Here is a 21,767-nt window from a genome sequence, read left to right on the forward strand (position 1 = left end):
AGAAGAAGAAGAAGAATTACTAGTAATAGCAGCAGCAGCAGTAGTAATAGTAGTAACTGTGATGTAGGCACCTGGTCAAGACAGCCTGGAGTGAATGTTCTGACACATGGGGTGCCCTGGCATCTGTTGCCCTACATGAGGGTCTTACCTGCAGTTGGTCTATGGACAAAATATGACTCCCCGCTCAGTCCAGGCTCTGTCAGTGACTTGCCGTGTGATCCTTACAAATCACGACACTCTCTCCAGACCTGTTTCCCCATAGGAAAAACAGGGGGCCAGATGAGCTGATATCTTAGAGTGCCTCCATCTCTGACAACCTAAGGAGTTATTTCCTCAGGCTTCTTCAGAGACCCCCTCCTTCCTTCCCTGAGCTCCTTCAGGAATTCTGAATCATTGCATTCACTCATATCCAATAGACAAATGTTCCCTGCCGCATCCCTGTTGACTAGCATCTCCCCTCAGCTGGCTCATCTGCAGTGATGGGAAGTTCACTCTTTCATGGTGGGAGCAGTGTGGTTCTGTAAGAGAGCACAGGCTCTGGGTTTCAGTCCCAGCTCTGTCCTTCCCTCACTGTGATACCTTGAACCAATCATTCCATCTCCCCAAGGCTCAATTTTCCTCATCTGCAAAATGGGTGGACGAATACATACATCATGGAGATATTGTGAAGAATTGAAAATAACAGTGCATTTACCATCTGCTCACATCATGCTGGGAATTGTTCTAAGTTCCGTGTTCATATTTTCAATCTGAAGAGGCAGGTAATATAGTATTCATCACCCCCAGAAAAGAAAGAAAGTTCTAGATGTTAAGGGACAGAGCCAAGATGTGAACCAGCAACCATGTGCTGAACCATACAGCTGTTCTGCCACCACATACAGGAGGTGAAGGGCTTAGCACAGGGTCTGACCTATGGCCACCTGACTCCATTGAGTGTACCAGCAAGACAGGCCGACAGATCGAGAGGGAGTGGGAACTTTGGCCTCCATAGGCATAGTCAGAGTTTTGCACAAAGCAAGAACCTAAGAGCTATTTTAATTTCAGCATACATGCAAGTTTCATGTTTTACAGTTTAGGTATTATTTGTATTTTTAGTTCTTATTTGGCGGAGAGCATCTTCATATCACTTTTTCAGGCGTGGCACCTTCAAAGGTCATCATCTGGGCCTGCATCTCTTCCAGAACAGCTGGGTCTTCTGTGGGTCCATCAGATTATGAAACTTCCCTTCTTGCCCGAATCCCAAATCTGACCCCCATGGTTCCTAGGTCCCCTCCCTTACACTGCCCTAGAAGAGTCCTGCAGAGACCTCAAGGCAGTGGACCAGCAATGCTCTTAAGTTCATGCATGGTACAAAACACCTTAAATGCATTCCGGGCATGGCAGGAGACCCATCAGACTTCCTAGAGCTGCCTGTGGTCAAGACTGGAAGAGGAGGCATCAGCCTGGCTGTGTCCTACCCCTGAGCCAACGGGGGGTGCTGTCTTCGACCAACCCTACCTGGCTCTGAGTCTCCAATCCTGGGGCTCCGGAAGCTGCCTCCTTTGCAAACCATCCAAAGTGAGTTTAATACAGGCACCCCCGACCCCAACTCATCCAACACACACAAACACACACACACACACACAGTGTCTGCAGACCGGCCAACTGGGCTGGCTACCCACCTGCTCTCCCTCTGTGGGTTTTTATCAAAGGCTACAGATTAAAACAATTCCCTCCTCATTCCCACTCCCACCTCCCCTTCTGTGGTTCCTCTAAGCCCATCCTTCCTGGAATCCCAGCATCATTCCAGAGTTTTGAAAACTTTTTTTTTTTTTTCCAGATGGAGTCTTGCTCTGTCACCCAGGCTGGAGTGCAGTGGCTTGATCTCGGCTCACTGCAACCTCCGCCTCCCGGGTTCAAGTGCTTCTCCTGCCTCAGTCTCCCAACTAGCTGGGTTTACAGGCACGTGCCACCACACTTGGCTAATTTTTGTATTTTCTTTTTTAGTAGAGATGGGGTTTTGCCATGTCGGCCAGGCTGGTCTCAAACTCCTGACCTCAAGTGATCCACCTGCCTCAGCCTCCTCTAACATGCTGGGATTACAGGTGTGAGCCACCATGCCCAGCCTAAAACCTCTTTATCACTATAATCTATCTCATTTGAGCCTCACAACTGCATTGCCTATGAAGGCTGTAGGGCAGGGATTGCAGTCTCCTCAGCAGGAGGAAACTGAGGCATAGAAAAAGGGAGTGAGGGAGCACACGGCCCATCAGTGACAGGGCTGGGTTGGGTGGGGGAGCCAGGCTCCTGAGGACAGGGTGTGCCTGAACTCAAGCCTACTGTTGGTTGAGGGACCCTCTTCTCCAACCCCCTCGCTGGGAACCACCAACTTTGAGAGTAACTTCATGGGCAGTGCTTATTCCTAAAAAGTCAAGAGAACTGCTTTCCTGCCACCAACTTGCTGTGTGTGTGACCTTGGGCAAGTCCCTCTGCTCTAAGCCTCTGTGGAGTGTGGAGATCACATCAGGGTCCCCCACTGATTGAGATATTCTGACTAAACAACTAGTATCTGAATCACCTCCACCCCTTTGGGGTCCCTGGGATCCTCTATCAAAATGCAAGAGGGCTTGTAGCAGAGCTAACAGCACCGCAATTTGGTAACAACACTCGTCTCCATTTCTCCACTGCTTTCTACAGCCTCAATATCTAATGTAATCCCCACTACCAGGAGGTAGGCACTGTTATTATCCCCATTTTATAGATAAGAAAACTGAGGCTCAGAGAAGTGAAGAAAGTGACCAGGCTAGCACTGGAGACTAGGGGGACTCCACCTCAAAGGGCGGGCTCTTGATTCTACTGTCAGCTACTCATAGAAGTTTCTGGAAGTTTGCTTTAGAAACTCCACTGTAGAAACTCTGTGGCCCTTGAGCCCCCATTCAAACTGAAGCCCTTCAGCTGCCCCTCAAGTATCGTGAGAATGAGGACACAGACGGACAGGACCCACATCTCCCAGCCTCTTTCCACCCACCCTCCTTGAGCCAGCCCCTCATCCTGGACCCACAAGCACACTGCAGCCCAGCCAGAGCCCGTGAGCAGATGCAGATTTATTATTGCACAGACTGCAGCATCCTGAACCCCAACCCCAAACACCAGCCCCCAAACTAGGCCTGGGAGCTTTGGCAGGCACAGGCTTGTCTCCAGCACCAGCCAACAAAAAACAGGACAAGAATCTCTGAGACTGAGCCTGGAGCCCGTCAGCACTGAGCAGTGCCCCTGCCCCATTCCCCTCATGCTCCAGGCGTCTTGAGAAGCTCAGATGCAGATACAGAGCTGTGGGCCATGGCCAGCTGAGGATGGAAGAATCTGCAGGTTCTCCTCCATGAAAATGCAGTCCCAGATTCCAGCCAAGTCACAAGGTCCCAGCAGGGCTTGAAACAGCAAGTGTGAAGCTAAGGGAGAAGGTTCCCAAGCACTGAGGGGAAATGGGGAAGCCGACCCCATCAGAAGCAAACTCCTAGGTCCCAGAGCTGCCTGGGGAGGCCCTGCCACAAAGCCAAAGCCCCCAAGGTCCACAGAAATGAAGGGAGGACAGCAGCAGTTCCCTCTGGCTCAGCTTGGAGGCCACGTCCTTCCCCAGGCTTGGAGGGGCCTGGAAGTTCTTTCCCTCCATCCTCCTGGAGGCAAGAAACCATGGCCTTTGGCCCTCCCCCGACCCCCAGGAAACGCAAGGGCCCAGAGACCTAGTGTGGTACAAAACATCTTTAAGTGAGGTACATCCAAGTCTTCTGCCAAGTAAGCCAAAGGGGCTTATAACTGCACCCAGGCTGTACCCAGTTGGAGCCCCAGGCTTGCTCCTCTCCTGCTGGGAAATGCTTCTTGACAAGCAGCGTGTCTTCCCCAGGGACATCTCCCTGGGCTTCCATGGGCTTCTGTGCTCCCCTGAGCTTTCGGTGGGCCTTGATGGGGGAGGAGACAAGCCATTCCACAGGGCATCACAGAAGATTTCTCTCACCGGTCCCAGGCCTCCTGCAGGTGACCCTCTAGCATCCCCAGCACACGGGAAACCCCAAATGCAATCCCAGTCTCAGACACACTCCAAAGCAGGCCATCATCACTGCACCTTAACCCCTCTTCCCACCCCCGCCCCTTGGCCACCTGGCCAGCGGCTTCCCAGCCAGAGGCTCTATGGGGTCTCCCCTCATCTATTGGTCCAGAAGGGAAGTTGACTGGACTGGTGGGAAGAGACACAGCACTGTGTTCTGGGATATTCAAACTGACCTTGTCCATTTCCTCTACTGTCACCCAGAACATCTACAGGCAAGGGAGACAGTGCGGAGTGCAGACTGCACAAGGACAGGCCTCTGCACTGGTCTGAGGGGGTCTCAGCACCCACCCCACCCAGCTTCCCTGGGAGGCCTCAGCCCACAGCCAAAGGATTAAATCAAAGCGGGGCAGGGTGGGAGGAATGGGGATGGGATTGAATATTAACATCCTGGTTAGGTGACATCTCCCAAAACACACAAAAGCCCAGGGAGGGGACAACCTAGGGAAAGGCAAGGGAGTAGAGGAGGGCAGGGGACAGGAGCAGATCAGGAAGCTCAAGAGATCAGGGTGCTTCTCTCTGGGCTCTCCTTGCCCCTGGGCAGAGAGCTCCTGAAGGAGCCCAGGACATTCCATTCCTCTTGGCATCACCACCGCCACCCAGCACAGGCACCATGGGAGGCCTCTTGAAACTCTTGTTGGGTGAATGTGAACTGGACCGCGGGGCTCCAGGTCCAGAGTCCAGTCCTCTTTGGCCACCCTGCCTGGCACTGCAAAAAGACGGTCCTCATGTCCTCAGCAGGAACTTCTGGCTCTGCAAACAGACAGCAAAAGGGTCAGGTGAGGGAGGGAGGGCAGTGGCTGGGACGCCAAGCCAGGTGCAGGGCTCAAGCCTCAGGGTTCATCTTCTCTGGGGCAAGATCCCACCTCTGCATCCCCCCAGACAGCCTTGTCCCTTGGTTCTGATACTCAGCAGGTCACAAACAGGTCCCTGAGGCCTCTCCTGGCTCTGGCTGCCTGCCTCTGTTTATTTGCACATGCTGTTCCCTTTGCTGGTGCACTCATCTCTTCCCTCTTCCTCCTACACTGTCATCTGGTTCACTCCTTTTCACCCTTCAGGTCATTAAAGGAATCAGTGCCTGCAGGAAACATTCCCAGCGCCCCTGTGAAACATGGCACCTGCAGAGCTCAAGCGTTCACCCCCACGGCAGCACCTACCAGGCTGGTATTGTCATTGACTGTTTACGTGGTGACAGCATAGACTCTTCAGGAGCTGATTAAGAACCTCTAGCCCAAACTAAGCTAGGATCAAACAGGGGGGCCTGGGGAAAAGGCAGAAACCCTGTTATTATCGCCAAGCATGGGACTGAGGCTGTGAAGGCTGGTTCCAGCAGGGGGAAGATTTTGTCTTGTAGATGCTTCATCTTGAGAGCAGTGAGGGCCACTCTCCTTCAGCCCAGCCCAGCCCACTCCACTTCATGGGAATTTACCCAAGCCCCCAGCTCCATCATGGGGAGAAAACTGAGGGAACCAACGGGCAGAGGAACGGGAGGAGGCTGGGGGACCAAGGGATTAAAGACTGAAGTGGGGAAGAGAGAAAGGGAGCACAGAGATGAGTGTCCCACCATCCCAGGTGAGCTCAGTCTACACCTGTTGTGCTTAATGTTTGAACTGCAAGACTTTTCTGTCATGGGCTCTAAGTTCAGGGTTACTTTCATTGTGTTCACCACGTTCTGAAAGCAGCAGTGAGTCCTTGCGGTATACCCAGCTCCCGCCAGAGCATTACATGTTGACCAAATGAATGAGTGAATGAAGCCCTCAGTGCTCACCTGACAGAGAGCAGGTGCTCTGCAAACATTGTACTAATGAAAGTAAGAGTGTGTGTGTGTCTGTGTGTGTGTGTGTGTGTGTTGGTATCAAATTACACTCTAGGTCCTGGCTTCTGCAGGTGGGTGGACCTCAATTAGTCACAGGACTGTCATCCAAGTACTGGGTAGGTCCCTCCTCCCACCACCCTGGCTCCGAACTCCCCAGGGGCTCCTACCCCTAACCCCTCCTCCAGCCAGTTGGCTGCACCTGGTAGGCGAGGGTCAGGTCAGGAGGTGAACGAAGAGGATGGCCAGGCCGATGTTCAGCAGGATCACCATGCAGATGAGGATGGTGTTGGGGACCTGGGAGCGGTAGAGAGAGGCTGCCTGAGTCCCCATGGCCTCTGAGACACCCCCCACCCAGGTCACAGCAAGGCTGGACAGAGCAAGAACTTCTGGATGGACCTTCGTAACAACATTGCCGTCTTTGTTCACTGTTGTATCCTGTCACCTGGATGGCAGACCATCACAGCTGAAAGGCCACTTAGACACAACCAAATCCCTCAGGGCCCAGGGAAGGACAAGATCATGCTCCATGTCATATAGTGTGTGGATCAGGCCTGGAACCCAGGCATCCTGCCTTCTTTACTGCTAATTCCCCTTGGGACGCATTCTTCTGTCCCTCAGAGCCCAGCCTCAGTCTTTGTTGCTGCGGTTCCTAGCTCCCTGCCTCCCATAAGTCAGGAGGTCTATAACCCAAGTCCTGTTGGGCCCTTCTTCCACCTCCAGGAAGCCCTCACTGCGACACCTTATAGCAGATGCTGCTGGTGCCCAGCCCAAACCCCTGACTGGGCAAATGGACCCACCCTCCAGCTGCTCAGGCTCCCAGCTGCCCCCTGCTCATGAGAACTGCCTCTGCCAATGGGATACCAGGTGCAAAGGCAGGAGGACTCCATGGGGCCATTTATACTCCAAAGTCCTCTGTGGACCAGGCCAAGGCTATACTCCCCTAATCCCCAGCCCTGCTGCATTTTCCCCTGCTCTATCCTGCTTCGGTCTTTCGCACCCCCAAATCCCCCGCCCATGAGTCCTGCCTCAAGCCCTGCTACCTCTAGGGAACCCGACCTTAGGCACACCTTCTCTGACAGCCTCACCTCTTCCACCTCCACCTCTGCCTCTGCCGCCAGCGCTGCCTCCTTCCGTGCCTTCTTCTTGGCCCCGGCCTTGGTCAGCCCTCGGGCCTCAGTCTTACGGGCCTTGGCCCTGGGCTCGGCTTTGGGGTTGATGGGCTTGGGCTCCAGCTTGGCGGGGGTCTCGCGTGCAGGGTCGGGGCCTCGGAGCGTGGGGGCCTGCAGCGGGGCGGTGGCCGGCGACGAGGGCGCGGACTCGGACCCGGAGACCTCGGGCTCGGGCTGGTCCTCGAAGGGCGGAGGCTCCGGCGGCATGGTGCGGACAGCATAGCTGTGGTAGCCCTGGTAAAGCGCCACCTCCGGCTCCCGCGACTGCGCAGGCGGCGCCTGCAGAGCCTCGATGGCCATGCGCTCCGTGGCTGGACGCGCGGGGCTGCGGCGGCCCGCGACCTCGGAAGGAGTGACTGGCCGGCTGCCCTCGCTGCTGGGCTCGCCGTTCCAGGCGCCCGGACTCAGCAGGCCGTCCTTGGATGCCCCGGGCCGGGGCCGCTTGGGCTGCGGGGGCGTCCCGGCAGGTGACGGGGGGCCACCCTCCGGCCGAGGGGTCTCACGCTCGTGCAGCTGAGGACTCTCGCGGGGCGGCTCTGGGAGGCCCGCTGCGCCGGCGCCCCGGTCGGGGGGCTCCAGCAGGCTCTCCGAGTTCTCCAGGATCTCCTGCAGCAGCCGGCGCTTCTGATATTCTGGACCTGCCAGGGGCACACAGGGAGGCTGGGTTCAAACCCGGCACCACTGTTGGGCGATCCTGAGCCAGCCACTTCACCTCTCGAGCCTCATTCATGGGCTCAGTAGGCACTCACATAGCACTGAGCAAGTGCCAGGCACTGTTCTAAACGCTTTCCAAATATTAACTCATCGAATCCTTGTAGTAACCCTATGAAGTTGATGCTACTGTGAACCTCAAAGGGAGGCTCTGAGAGGTTACATCACTTGCCCAAAGTCACACAGCTGTCAAAGGGCAGAGCCAGGACTAGTACCCAGCAGTCTGGCTCCAGAGGCGATGTCCTTTACTATGGCACGAGTCTCTTTCCATTCCCTTATCTGAAACATGGGCCTGATCATACCTATTTTATAAATACTAATGTAAGGATTGAGAAAATGTATGTCAAAGGCAGAGCTCAGGGCCCGGCACCGGCATAGACCAGCAGGGGGAGTGCTGTGACCAGAAGTGAGGGATCCTCCCAAGCACAGGTTTTTGCTCCTAGGTTTTCCATCTGGCCTCCTTTGGCCTCCTTTCTGCAGCCAGGATCACGTTTAGAAAATGCACATCTGATCACGTCATTAACTTAAATTTAAAAATGTTTCATTAACATTAAAACATGGCTGGGCATGGTGGCTCACACCTGTAATCCCAACACTTTGGGAGGCTGAGGAGGGCGGATCACAAGGTCAGGAGATGGAGACCATCCTGGCCAACATGGTGAAACCCTGTTTCTCTAAAAATACAAAAATTAGCTGGGTGTGGTGGCGTGTGCCTGTAGTCCCAGCTACTCAGGAGGCTGAGGCAGGAGAATTACTTGAACCAGGGAGTCGGCAGTTACAGTGAGTGAGCCGAGATGGTGCCACTGCACTCCAGCCTAGTGACAGAATGAGACTCCATCTCAAACAAACAAACAAAAAAACCCAAAACCTTCATTGCAGAGAATGCCCACCTCTGTCCCTCAGGGGCTCCCACCACTCTATCCATGTGCCAGATCTCTACCAAGGCCAGGAGGTCCTCCTTACTCTGCAGCCTCGATTCTCGGGATCCACGGCCTACTTTGTGATCTGGCTTCCTGGCATGCTGCTCTGTCCGAGTTTCTGTGCCTTTGCGCCTCCTCCACTCATCTCACCCAGCACTATCTGGTGCAGCAGCTCTCAAAGTGCAGTCTCAGACTAGCAGTAGCCGCGTTGCCTGATCCTTAGAAATGCACGTTCATTCATGGGCTCCACCTGAGACCTACTGAATCAGAAACTCTTGGGGTGGGCCCAGAAATCTGTGTCAAATTTGAGACCCACTGACTTGATAGACTCTTGTTCAGCCTGCAAGATTCAGCTCAAATGGCCTCTCCTGAGGGCAGCCTTCTCTAACACTTCCTCTTGCCTAACTGCTTCCTGTGAGCTCCGTCCGCTCCCATTCTAACCACACAGTGCTCATCCTGCTGTGCACAATGGAACCGTAATCATGAGACAACAGCCACAGTCACTGAGAGCTTACTGAGGACTGGGAATGTACCTTACATGCATGTAATCCATCCACAAAAAAGCAGGTACAGTTCTTACTCCCATTTTACAGATCAGGAAACTGAGGTTTACTGAGGTTTACAGAGGTTAAACACCTCACTCAAAGTCTCACAGCTGGGAAGCAGCAGAATCAGGGTTTGAACGAATGCAGAGTCTGTTTATTGTACCTAGCTCTGTTGTTTTTGTGACTCTCTGCTCCCCTAGATTTTGGACCCCACTTATGTAACCCGAGCCCGGCACAGTGCCTGACACATGGACAGTGCTCAATGCTTGACTGAAACTGTTGGGCAAGTGCAAGAAGCCATTTTTCCCTCTCATCCACCAGTGACTTCTCCCCTCTAAGCTTCACCAGCTCCAGCTGTCTTCCCTGCTCAGATCAGAGAGAAAAGACCACTTGGAGTGCCTCTGCTGCCCTCCCCACGAGCTCAGCATGCAGGCAGAGATGTGTCTCCCCACCTACCCCTGCATCATCCCATCCCACATTTGCATCAGCCCATCCCACATTTGCACCATGCCCCAGTTTCCGAGAGTCACAGGCATCCAGGAAACCACTTGGACATCTCAGATTCCAGTAAGCAGAGAAAAGCACCCACCCTAGGGATAGCCCTACCCTGCCCATCATTCCCTGGCTGGCCCTACCTGGCTGGTAGAAGTCCGGAGCCAGCTCCCTGGCCAAAGTGCGAGCAATGTTGGACTCCTGGTTGGCAGCCAGGGCGGCCTGTTCCGCTGCCTCAGCTTTGGCCTTGGCGTGGCTTGTCCTATGGAGACAATGTGGCAGAAGACTCAGGATCCTTCCAGAGAACCAGGCTTCTGCCCCTTCTCCCCAACCCACAAAGAGACATGCTAAACAGAGCGTTCTTTCACTCAGGCAGTCAATGAATATTTATTGAGCCTCATGGCCCAGACTGCTATGCACTCTCCAGATCATTTCTTCTTCTTTCTGAGCACACAGATACACTACCTTTCCCAGTCTCCCTTGTGGTTAGGTGTGGTCAAGTGACTGAGTTCTGGCCAGTGCATTATGGGAAGACATCATGTATGCTATTTCCAGGCTTGGCCCATAAAAACCTCTGTGACTTCTCTTTTTTCCCCAGCATCGCTGGTTGAATGCAGAGCAGGCTGAGACCCCAGAATAGGGAACTTAACCTCTGTGTCACAGATCCCTTTGGCAGTGTGGTGAAGCCTATGAAATCCTTCTCAGAATAATGTTTTCAAATGCATAAAATACATAGGATTACAAAAGGATGCAGTTACTTGACATACTGTTTCCAAAATATTTAAAACAACACATTTGTAAAATAATAATCTATATATTTATAATCACATTAAACAAAATATCAGGTCTGTTAACTACTGTAATTTTAAAGTATAGATTAGCATAAAGGATATTTCAAGGATATCTAATTACAACATGTAATACGACATGAAAATATGTGAGATTTCTATTGGTGACAAAGTCACAGCTGCTACTACTACTATTATGGTTTATTGCCCATTTCCATAATTGAAGAGAAGGCTACATTTCAGTTGGAGTTAATAAAAATATAGATGTAGCTTTTCCCATTGTAGAGGGTACTTCTGGTGCCCTATGCAGATCCCTTCACTGGGCAAATGTGCCCACCCCCGGCTGATGTGAGTGTTGGCTGCTAACGGCTCCTTACTACCCCAGAGAACTGTAGCCCATAGAAGCCACCTTGTTCCAGAAGTTAAAATGCTGCCCTGCCTACCCCTAAACCCAGGCAGCCCATACCAATGACTGGTACTGGTCAGCCTCCTCTTGCCTCAAGAGGAAGGAACTTCAGCTGCAGCAAGTACAATCCACGCTCCAGAGTCCTTCCTGGACTGGCTGAAGCAGGTCTCCAGCTGAGACCACATCTTTGCTCAGCTCCTTCCCTACGCCATCCTGCGTGTCATTCTCCTCTCTCCTGAAAGCCTCCCTCAATAAATCACTTACACAAGAATCCCCACTTCAGGCTCCACTTCTGGCGAATCTAACCCTCACCATCCAAGTTCATGGACACCTGAAATCTATCCACAGACCCTCCCATGGACTCCAAGTTAAGAAATCTGAGCCTATAAAATGATTGCGTGGAGCAAAGCCCCTTCCCACAGCCCCACAGTTGCACGTGACAGGAGCAAATCTTAAACATTCATTGTGTTAAGTACCTGAGATTTGGGGGATGTCTGTTTCAGCTGTTAGCCTAGCTTAACTCACAGAAAAACCCACTAAAGTAATAACAGTCCAGTTTCTGAATGGGCCAGGCATGGTTCTAAAGGAGTTATGAAGATTATCTCATATGCTCATTCTAATGGCTTAGGAAGCTGGTGCTGTTATTACTCTCCCTATTTTACAGTAAAGAAAATTGAAGCGCAAACAGGTTAAGCAATTTGCCCAAGGTCACAGAGTCCTGAAGTGCAGGAGCTGGGATTTTGAACCCAGGCAACGTAACTCTAGGGCAGTGGTGTCCAATCTTTTGGCTTCCGTGGGCCACATGGGAAGAAGAAGAATTGTCATGGACCACACAGAAAATACACTAACGATAGCTGATAAGCTCAAAAAAAAAAAAAAAAAAATCACACACACAAAAAAATCCCATATCATTTTAAGAGAGTTTATGAATTCATGTTGGGCGGCACTAAAAGCCGTCCTGGGCTGCATACAGCCCACGGGTTAGACAAGCTTGCTCTATACCAGCAGCTGAGCATGTGCCAGAGCCTCTGCCAGGAGCTAAGCATGGCCAGGAACTGAGGACAGAGACTCTGTGGACCAGAAAGGCCACTGTCGGATGAGGGAGCTGGCTAGTAAAAGACACAAAAACTATTTAATAAAATGCAATGAAATAAAAAGTACCGAATTATAACTGTGAAATATGCCGCGAAGGAGGAATAGAGAATACAATGAAAATGCAGGACAGAAAGACTTAATGTTGATGGGTGGTGGAGGTGGGCTGGTCAGGAAAGGATTCCTTGAGGAAGTTGACATTTGAGTTGAGACTTGAAGAAACACATACATTAGGCCCATAAGAGGTGGGTGGGTCAATGAACCAGGTAGACAGAAGGGCACATGCAAGGACTCTGACACTGAGGAAGAGCTTGGTGCCTTCGATGAGTTTCAAAGCCAAGTCAGAGTGTCCACTCTCTACAGATGAGTTAATTCCTTGGGGAATTGATGTGTGTGTGTCTTTATCTCAGTCTCCAGCAGAGAACTGGGTGCACAATAAGGAGGATAAATTCCCTTAAGCTTCTACTATGCACCAGGCCTTTTATCCCTTACAAACCTCAAAACTGTGAGTAGTGAGGTAGTGTTTACCTGTCCCTACTTCACAGGTGGGGAAATAGGTTCAGAAAGGTGTCTTGCTCAAGGAAACAAAATAGAGTTAACATTTACAAAGCACTTAATACATGTCAAGGGCTTTACAGAAATTAACATATTTAACCCCCCAATAACTCTACAGGGTAGATGTTATTCCCATCATCCCTCTCTACAGAGGAGACATCCAAGGCACAGGAGGGTTCGAAAGAACCCAGGCCAGCGCGGTGGCTCGTGCCTGTAATCCCAGCACTTTGGGAGGCTGAGGCAGGAAGATCACTTGAGCTCAGGAGTTCAAGACCAGCCTAAGCAACATAGCAAGACCCTGTCTCTACTAAAAATTAAAAAAAAAAAAAAAAATAGCCAGGTGTGGCGGCGCACGCCTGTAGTCCCAGCTACTCAGGAGGCTGAGGTGTCGGGGATTGCTTGAACCTAGGGGACCAAGGCTGCAGTGAGCTATTATCGCCCCATTGCACTCCAGCCTGGGCAACTGAGCAAGACCGCGTCTCAAAAAGAAAAAAAGAATCCACCCAAACTTATTACACAGCCAGTAAGTACCAGAGTAAGGATTCAAACCAAAGCATTGTGGGATCTAGAGTCTGCATCCTAACCACAGGTTCAATTTCCACTCAATAGCAAGCAGCAGAGTAAGATTCCAAACCTGGAGCTATCTGATTTCCAAGCCCCTGCCTCTCCACTATGCCATATTGCCACAGTAATGTTTACTGAATGAATGAATACATGGCTGAAGGCACACATGCAGGCGTGCACATATGTAGGGGCAAGGAGGCAGCCTAGGGAAGAGTTAAGAGCACATAGTTTTGGAATTAGAAGCCCCGGATTCCAATTTGGGCTCTGCCAAGGCCAGGGACAGAATGAGCTGACCAAGGCACTCACCTCAGGGGCAAAATTTACAGGGTTGCCAAAAAAACTCAGGGATCAAGAGGAATCACATTTTAATGCAATATTTTAAAAGTCAAAATTAATGCAAAAATAAATCCTTGATGAACAACCTATGAAGAAAATTTTAAATAAAGCCTGGATTGGACCCTGCACTTAGATCCCTCACTTACTCACTCACCTCACCCCACTGGGACTCTAGGACCTTGGATGCATGCATAGCTTTACCTCTCTGTGCCTCAGTTTCTTCATCTCTAAAGTGGAGATAGTAATTCTCCCCTCCTGAACTTGCTGTGAAAACTAAGTGAGAGACAACACGTGAAAGTGTTTAGCCTTGAGGATGATGATGACGACGATAATGATGGGGTATTGGTGGCGGTGGTGAAAGAGGAGGAGGAGAACGACATTTGTACATCAAAACTGAGTGTGCTACATGCATATCCCCAGGCTTATTTTTGCCTACATGTGAGTATGTGTGAGACAAAGTTCTAAACTTTTTAGAGCCACTTCTCTGGGAACCTGAAACCCCAGGAGGAAGGAGGAGGGAAAGGGCTGGATAAGCCTTCAAAATGAGAAAATGCCCCTTTTGTTGGTCATGTGAGCGGAAGGATGCCCACTTTCTGGTGCCTTTGGAAGCTGTGCCGAGGACTCCTCAGGCAGGAAAGGCAGCCTCTCCCCACAGCCCTGGAAGATCTTGGAGGAACAACTGTGTACAGCCAGAACAGGGGCGGCCACACAGCCCAGGGCAATGAGGGCTGCTGTGCTGGAAGGAAGCACACCCTGTCCATCTCCAACCGCCTGGCCCGCTGCATCCTATCAGCGCTTCTCCCCCATCCCATGCTCCCAGTCTCTGATCCCAGCCTTCAGGCCAGGAATCCCGGCATTCTTCAGCACCCCCCCTTCCCACCTCCTTCCACATCCACAGCCCATCAGTCACCAACGCCGGTCTCTCTGGCTCCCTTTTTAACTCTTGAACCCTCTGCCACTCCTCCTGCACCCCCTCCCGTGTGTCTCCCCTGCCTGCCAGCTCGCTCCTACAGCTGCTCCTGCACACAGCGGCTCAGCGAGCCTGCTTAAGCACACACCCGTGGCCTCACCCCTTGCTTCAAATCTTTGCAAGTCCTCCTACTGTGCTCACAATAAAACCCTAGCTACTGAGTATGGCCTTCAAGGCTCTCCAGACCCTTGCCCGAGGCAGTGTAGATGGGGTATACCAGCAGCTCACGGGGTGAAGGGTGGGCAGAATCACTATGGCTGGGAGGCTATTGCTTCTAGGCCAGGGCCTCTCGTAATGCAGTCTGTGACCCCCACGCAATATCCTCATCACCCGGAAGCTCAGAAATACAAATTCGCAGGCTCTGCCCAGACCGACTCACCGACTCATCGGAATTTGAAGGGAACGAGCCTAGGAATCTGTGTTTTATACTCCAGATCCTGACTAAAGTTTGAGAAGCACATGTTCTGCAGAGAGAAAAGCTAGCTCCATCTTGAAGCTGTTCCCAGCCTTCTCCACCCCCTATGGGTGCCCTGGATGTTTTCCTTTCAGCTCCAAGGTCCCTCCCTGAATCAGGGCCCTGCTGGGGAAATGCAGGAAGCGTTTCCTGACCACTCACCATCTCTGGATCCATGCCTCTGGGTGAGGGTCTGGAGGACGGCTCTGACCCTGCTTGGGGGAAGGGAGCAGCCACTGGGGCTGGGGGAGGAACAGGGAGACTCTTCTTGATTTCATTCGGATGAACTTTCGTCAGCAGGGTTAAAAATAAGGCTGGTGTATCTGGGATAGGAGCAGGGCTATCACCCAATAGAGCCACTTCAAGAAGCTCCCGCCCCACCCTGGCCTCCTTTCCCCATCTCTCCTCCCAGGCCCCTAACTGCCTGGCTGTTTCCCAATTGTCTCCACCAGGCATTGGTGACCTCATGCGGCCAAAGGGGGACACTCACCAGACTTGCCCTGACTCTAGGCCTTTGCTTAGGCTGTTCCCCCACCTGGAAGGCTCTCTCCCTCCTGCCACGATCCTGGCCTTAAAGAGTCAGTTTAAGACCCACCTCTGTGTATTGGTTAATTCATTTAGTACAACTTTATGGAGTGCCTGCTATGTGCTAGGCACTTTTCTGGGCACTGAAGATATAGAGGCAAACTGAACATCCAAAAATCCCTTGTATCGTCAGGCATAGTGGCTCACGCCTGTAATCCCAACACTTTGGGAGGCTGAGGCAGGAGGATCACTTGAGGCCAGGAGTTTCAGACCAGCCTGGGCAACACAGCAAGACCCCAACTCTATCTTAAACAAAAATAGGAATAAAGAAAGAAAGGAAACAAAAATCCCTTGCAGAGGTTACATTCCAGGGTCAGCAGATGACAGTGGTAGGCTAAACCCAGCCTGTGGCCAGCTTTTGTACCACCCATGAACTAAGAATGGCTTGTATATATTTGAATGGTTAGAAAAAAAAACACAAAAGTAAGGGCCAGGCATGGTGGCTCACGCATGTAATCCCAGCACTATGGGAGGCTGAGGCAGGTGGATCACTTGAGGCCAGGAGATCAAGACCAGCCTGGCCAACATGGTGAAATGCTGTCTCTACAAAAAAATACAAAAATCAGCTGGGTACGGTGGTGCGCACCTGTAGTCCCAGCTACTTAGGAGGTTGAGGCAGAGAATCACTTCTGGGAGGCAGAGGTTGCAGTGAGCCAAGATTGCACCACTGTACTCCAACTCCAGCCTTGGTGACAGAGTGAGACTCTGGCTCAAAAAAAAAAAAAAAAAAAAAAAGTAATATTTTGTGACACATGAAAATTACATGAAATCCAGATATCCATGTCCCTATAAACAAAATTTTGTTGAAACACAGCTATGCTCATTCATATTGTCTAGAGTTAAGTAGTTGCCATAGAGACCATATGACCTACAAACACCAAAATATTTACCATCTAGTCCTTTACAAAAGTCTGCCGACCGCTGTACTCAATGTATTCACTCAATGAATGTCTCCTCTACTATTATGATGAATAATATTAATCTTGGTTATTTGTTGAGCACTCTGTGACCAGCCTTAATGCCATGGCCTCCTGTGTAAACACATATGGCCTCACAGAGCTGGAGGCACGTTCTCAAGGTCACACACTACAAAGTGAACCTGCCCAGGCTCTTCCCCATGACACCAAGCTGCTGCCTTCCTGGTACCACCTCTGAGGCAGGTCCATCATCTGCTGGGACCAAGGATGGGAATGAATAGGACCCAGCAGACGCCTGCGGAGTTCGCAGCCTAATGCAGCCCTGCCAGGTCAATCAGGCAACATTTCTGGAAGTCCATGGATGAGCAGGCGCTCAGAGCAAAGTCTGTAAACCACATGGTGGAGTGGCAAAGAGGGGGTAACTCCGGCCAGGTTGCCCGGGTGCAGACCCTGGCTCTGCTCATCACCTCGAGCCCAGTCTCCTCATGTGTAAAATGAGACTAATGAGGGCATGTGTCTCCAAGGAATGGCGTAAGGAGTAAATTAGTTACAGTCATGTGGCTCAGAACACAGGAAGTGCTACCTAAGGGCTTGTTACATAAAATGAGAGGTGAAGTTTTACCCTGGGCAACACAGTGAGACCCCGTCTCTACAAAAAAATAAAATAAAAACATTAGCCAGGCATAGTGGCTAATGGTCCCCACTACTTGGAAGCCTGAGGTGGGAGGATCGCTTGAGCCCGGGAGGTCAAGGCTGCAGTGAGTTATGATTACACCACTGCAAGCCAGCCTGGGTGACAAAGCAAGATCCTATCTCAGAAAGGAAAGGAAAAGAAAGGAAAGGGGAGGGGAGGGCAGGGGAGGGGAGGGGAGGGGAGGGAAAGAAAAGGCACAGTGTTTTGAAGGGGACTGAAAGAAAAATCCTGAATGTCCTAAATGCCACTGAATTGTTCACTTTAGCATAATAATAATAATTTAAAAACCCTGCAGCCCAGGAATCCCATGGTAGGTTTGGATGATGGGGCAGATAATCTGGGTCCCTGGCTCAGGCCACTGCCAGCCTCTCTGGAGGCTGCTGAGGTGGTTACAGGGAAAGTGCTGCCCAGCATCTTCCTGAGGTGGGGATGCTTCCGACGTCACTGACCTACCCTCTCCCAAAATAGCCCCTCATCCCCAGCTCTGGCTGGTCATGGCCATTTCCCCCAGAACAACCATGGTCAGGCTAATCTAGAGGAAGGACCACAGCTGGGTGTCCAGCCACTGGCCCAGAGAGCTCCCTAGGAGAAAGCCCCCTCCGTCCCCAAGGATGCAGGTGCAGTCAGGGAACGCTGACCCATGGGACCTTCCTCTCTCCACCCAGGACTCCATTCATTCTCATTCAGCAAATGTGTGCTGAGCCCCTGCTATCTGGAGCCCAGAACTGGGTGCTAGAGACATGGACAGTGGTCAATGAGGCAGGCAGTGCCCTACTGGGAAGCCCCTCACAAGAGGGGTTAAGGGCACAAACCCAAGTCCAATTCATAGCACCATCATCTAGATATCTGACCTTTCCTCTCTGACCTCAGTTTCTCCAACTCAGAAATGAAGACAAGAATACTAATCTCACAAAATTACCGGGAGTCTGAAATGAGAGAGCGCAAACATGCTTAGCATAAACAGCACGTAACAAATATTAGCTATCATTATTGTTTTCGTTACTATTATAACAATGCTTACCAGCATTCACTTCCAAAATTCTATCATTTGCCAACAAATGGACGTGTCATCTAAACATCATTTCAGGGTTCACCCACATTGTAGCATGCATTCCTTTTTATTGCCAACTAATATTCCATTGTGTGGATAAACCGTATTTTGTTTACCAGTTCAATAGTTGATGGACATTAGGGTTGTTTCGACTTTTTGGTTATTTTGAATAATGCTGCTACGGAAATCTATGTATAGGTTTTTGGGTGGACATGTTTTCATTCCTCTTGAGTATATACCTAGGAGCAGAATTGCTGGGTCCTGTGGTAACTCTATGTTTAACCTTTTGAGGGTCTGCCGAACTGGTCTTGAGATGGCTGTACCATACTATGTTTCATTGGTAACACATAAGAGTTCCAGTTTCTCCACATCCTCCCTAATACTTGATATCATCCTTCTTCTTTTTTTTTTTTTTGGAAACAGAGCCTCGCTCTGTTGCCCAGGCTGGAGTGCAGTGGCACAATCTTGGCTCACTGCAACCTCCGCCTCCCGGGTTCAAGTGATTCTCCTGCCTCAGCCTCCCGAGTACCTGGGATTACAGGCACCCACCACCACACCCGGCTGATTTTTTTGTATTTTTAGCAGAGACGGGGTTTCATCATGTTAGCCAGGATGGTCTCATCTCCTGCCCTCGTGATCCACCCACCTTGGCCTCCCAAAGTGCTGGGATTACAGGCGTGAGCCACCGCGCCCAGCCCATCCTTCATTTTGATTGTTGCCATGCTAGAGGTTTGGGAAGTACCATCTCGTGGTTTTGATTTGCATTTTCCTGATGGCTAATGAGGCTGAGCATCTATGTGCTTCATGGCTGCTTGTATGTCTTCTTAGGATAAATGTCTATTCAGATTCTTTGCCAGATTTTAATTGGATTTTTTTCCTTTTTATTATCGAGTTGTAAAACTTCTTTGTATATTCTTATGCAAGTCACTTACCATATATATGATTTGCAAATATTTTTCCCATTCTCTGGGCTCTTTTCACTTTTTTCCTTTGAAGTACAAAAGTTATTTTATTTTAATGAAGTCCAATTTAGCTCTCTTTTGTGACTTGTGCTTTGGGTGTCATAGCTAAGAAGGTTTTGCCTAACTCAAGGTCATATCAATTTACTCTTATATTTTCATCTCAGAATTTTATGGTTTTAGTTCTTACACTTAGTTCTATGAACACTGTTTCTAATAAGAAAAAGTGGGAAATAACCTAAGGGCTCATCCCACCCTATGAGGTAGATACTACCACCACTTTACAGAAGAGGAAACTGAGGCACAGGGAGGTTAGGTCATTTGCTCATTCTTGTTATAATCAAAGTAATAATGAAGGCAGACATGGCCCCTGCTCTTGAAGGATGTAGAGTCTGCTAAGAGAGATAAGACCAAGTAAAAAGTCTTGAGTACAGAACAAGACTATGGGGCAGGAGAAAGCCCACGGGGTGGGTGACATGTTCATAATTTGAATTTTATTATTTCTATATTATAAATATAATATATACTATAAAAATAAAATGGCTTCCTAAAAGAAAATTTTGGAAAATGAGCATTTTTTAAAATAAAAAATGGCTATTAACATTTTCATCTTTTTCTTTTTAAAATTTTTTTTAAAGAGACAGAGTCTCGCTCTGTTGCCCAGCTTGGGTGCAGTGGTGCAATCACAGCTCACTGCAACCTTGAACTCCTGGGCTCAAGCGATCCTCCCACCTCAGCCTCCCAAGTAGCTCAGATTACAGGGGCACGTCACTGTACCCAGTTAACATGGTGGTATATTCCAAGTTGGTCAGGAACACAGCTGCATGACTGCGGGTGACTTATTGAAATTCTCTGTGCTTTGATTTTTCCATCTGTAAAATGAGGTTATGAAGAGCCCCTATCTCACAGGCTTGTGGGGATTAGAGAGATAACTGACTGGCAGAAAGCACTGGGAACAGGGCCTGGCACACAACAAGCTCGATGCAGATTTGTTCTAGTTGAGGTGAGGAGTAAGGGTGGCATTGGGGATTCTGAGGTTGGGGGGCTGTGATAGCCCTCAGGTCCTATGTAGAACCTCTCCATCTTGGAAGCTCCACTGAAATCCCCCAGCCTCCAGCTGGAGCGAAGCCTCCTCCGGTGAGGGAGTGGGTGTGTGAGCTCTCAGCCTAGAAGACCGGGCAAAGTAATAAGAGTTGCTGCTTACTGGCCGGGCATGGCAGCTCACGCCTGTAATCCCAGCACTTTGAGAGGCAGAGGCAGGTGGATCACTTGAGGTCCAGAGTTTGAGACCAGCCCAGTCAACATGGTGAAACCTCATCTCTACTAAAAATATAAAAATTAGCTGAGTGCAGTAGTGCACATCTGTAATCCCAGCTACTCGAGAAGCTGAGACAGGAGAATTGCTTGAATCCGGGAGGCAGAGGTTGCAGTGAGCCGAGATTGCGCCACTGGGCGACAGAGCCAGGCTGGGCGACAGAGCCAGGCTGTCTCAAAAAAAAAAAAAAAAAAAAAAAAAAGAGGTGCTGCTTACTGAGAGCTAACTATGCACCAGACACTCAGCCAAAGGTATCAGCTGAATAATGGCCCCAAAGATATTTTGTCCTACTGTCTGGAACCTGTGGACGTTACCTTCTATGGCAAAGAGGGCTTTGCAGGTGTGATTAAATTAAGATCTTGAGATTGAGAGATCATCCTGGATTAGACAGAAAGGCCCTAAATGTAACCGCAGGCGTCCTTACAAGAGGGAGATTTAATAACAGAAGAGGAGAAGCCGATGTGATGATGGGAGCAGAGATGGGAGTGATGTGTTTTGAAGACAGGAAGGTGCCATAGCTCAGGAACACAGGGGGCCACTCGGGGTTGAAAAGGCAAGAGCAGAGATCCTCCCCTTCGAGCCTCCAGAAGGAAATCTGACTTTAGACTTTCGACCTCCAGAACTGTCAAAGAATATATCTGTATTGTTTTAAGCCACCGAGTTTGTAGTAATGTTACTGCAGCAACAAAAGACAACAAAACGACCTGTGTGATCTCATGCCGTCCTCAAAACGATGCACTTCACAGCGGAAGAAACGCAGGCTCAGAAAATCATTTGCCCATGGCTCATAGCTAGTAAGTCCAGAACTGGCTCGAGCCCAAACCCAGGTTTCCCTGGCACCAAAGCCTTTGCTGACCCCTGCATCTGCCACATCGCTTCAGCTCATGCCCACTTTCCACAGGGCCCAGCAGCTGTGGTTGCCTCAGCCCAGCCTCGTCCCCCAGGGATATCAAAGAGGCCCCTGAGTTTTACGTTCCTGATATTCCTGCTGCCTGTCTGAGAGGGCCTGGGGCCGGGTTCCCCACATCCTTCACATCTGCAAGAAAGTCTAGTTCTCTGGGGCCTGGCATCGCCTGGCTGACTCTACAGGACGGAGGTCTGACTGCATTTTGGCAACCAATGAAATGACAGGGAGGGAACCTCGCACCTTGCTCCTCCCCCACCAACCAACAGAGTATTGGACCCTGCAGTTTAACCTGGATCTAGCTGCCAGCAAAGAGGCTTTCACTGCATGAGTTGACAGAGCACTTCAAAACCACACGGGGAAACTTCATTTTCAAAAAATCTATGCCTAATTTAAAAATTTTACAAACTACAAAAACCATCATGTTAAAGCAACAACGCGCT

General features: G+C 50.4%; 1 protein-coding gene across 1 annotated transcript in view; it reads right to left on the bottom strand.

Annotated features, from left to right (window-relative positions):
- Positions 1-3,065: 3,065 nt before the first annotated feature.
- JPH2 (junctophilin 2) overlaps positions 3,066-21,767 on the bottom strand; it is a 78,348-nt gene continuing 59,646 nt past the window's right edge. Inside the window, exons 3-6 of the mRNA XM_003904716.5 lie at positions 9,878-9,996; positions 6,983-7,704; positions 6,097-6,191; positions 3,066-4,834 (exon numbers count right to left, since the gene is read on the bottom strand). Coding sequence (XP_003904765.1) covers positions 6,111-6,191; positions 6,983-7,704; positions 9,878-9,996 — 922 coding nt within the window. The 3' untranslated portion in view covers positions 3,066-4,834; positions 6,097-6,110. The remainder of the gene's footprint in view (positions 4,835-6,096; positions 6,192-6,982; positions 7,705-9,877; positions 9,997-21,767) is intronic.

Source organism: Papio anubis, chromosome 16, assembly GCF_008728515.1.
Source record: "Papio anubis isolate 15944 chromosome 16, Panubis1.0, whole genome shotgun sequence".
In the NCBI taxonomy this organism is placed as follows: Eukaryota; Metazoa; Chordata; class Mammalia; order Primates; family Cercopithecidae; genus Papio; species Papio anubis.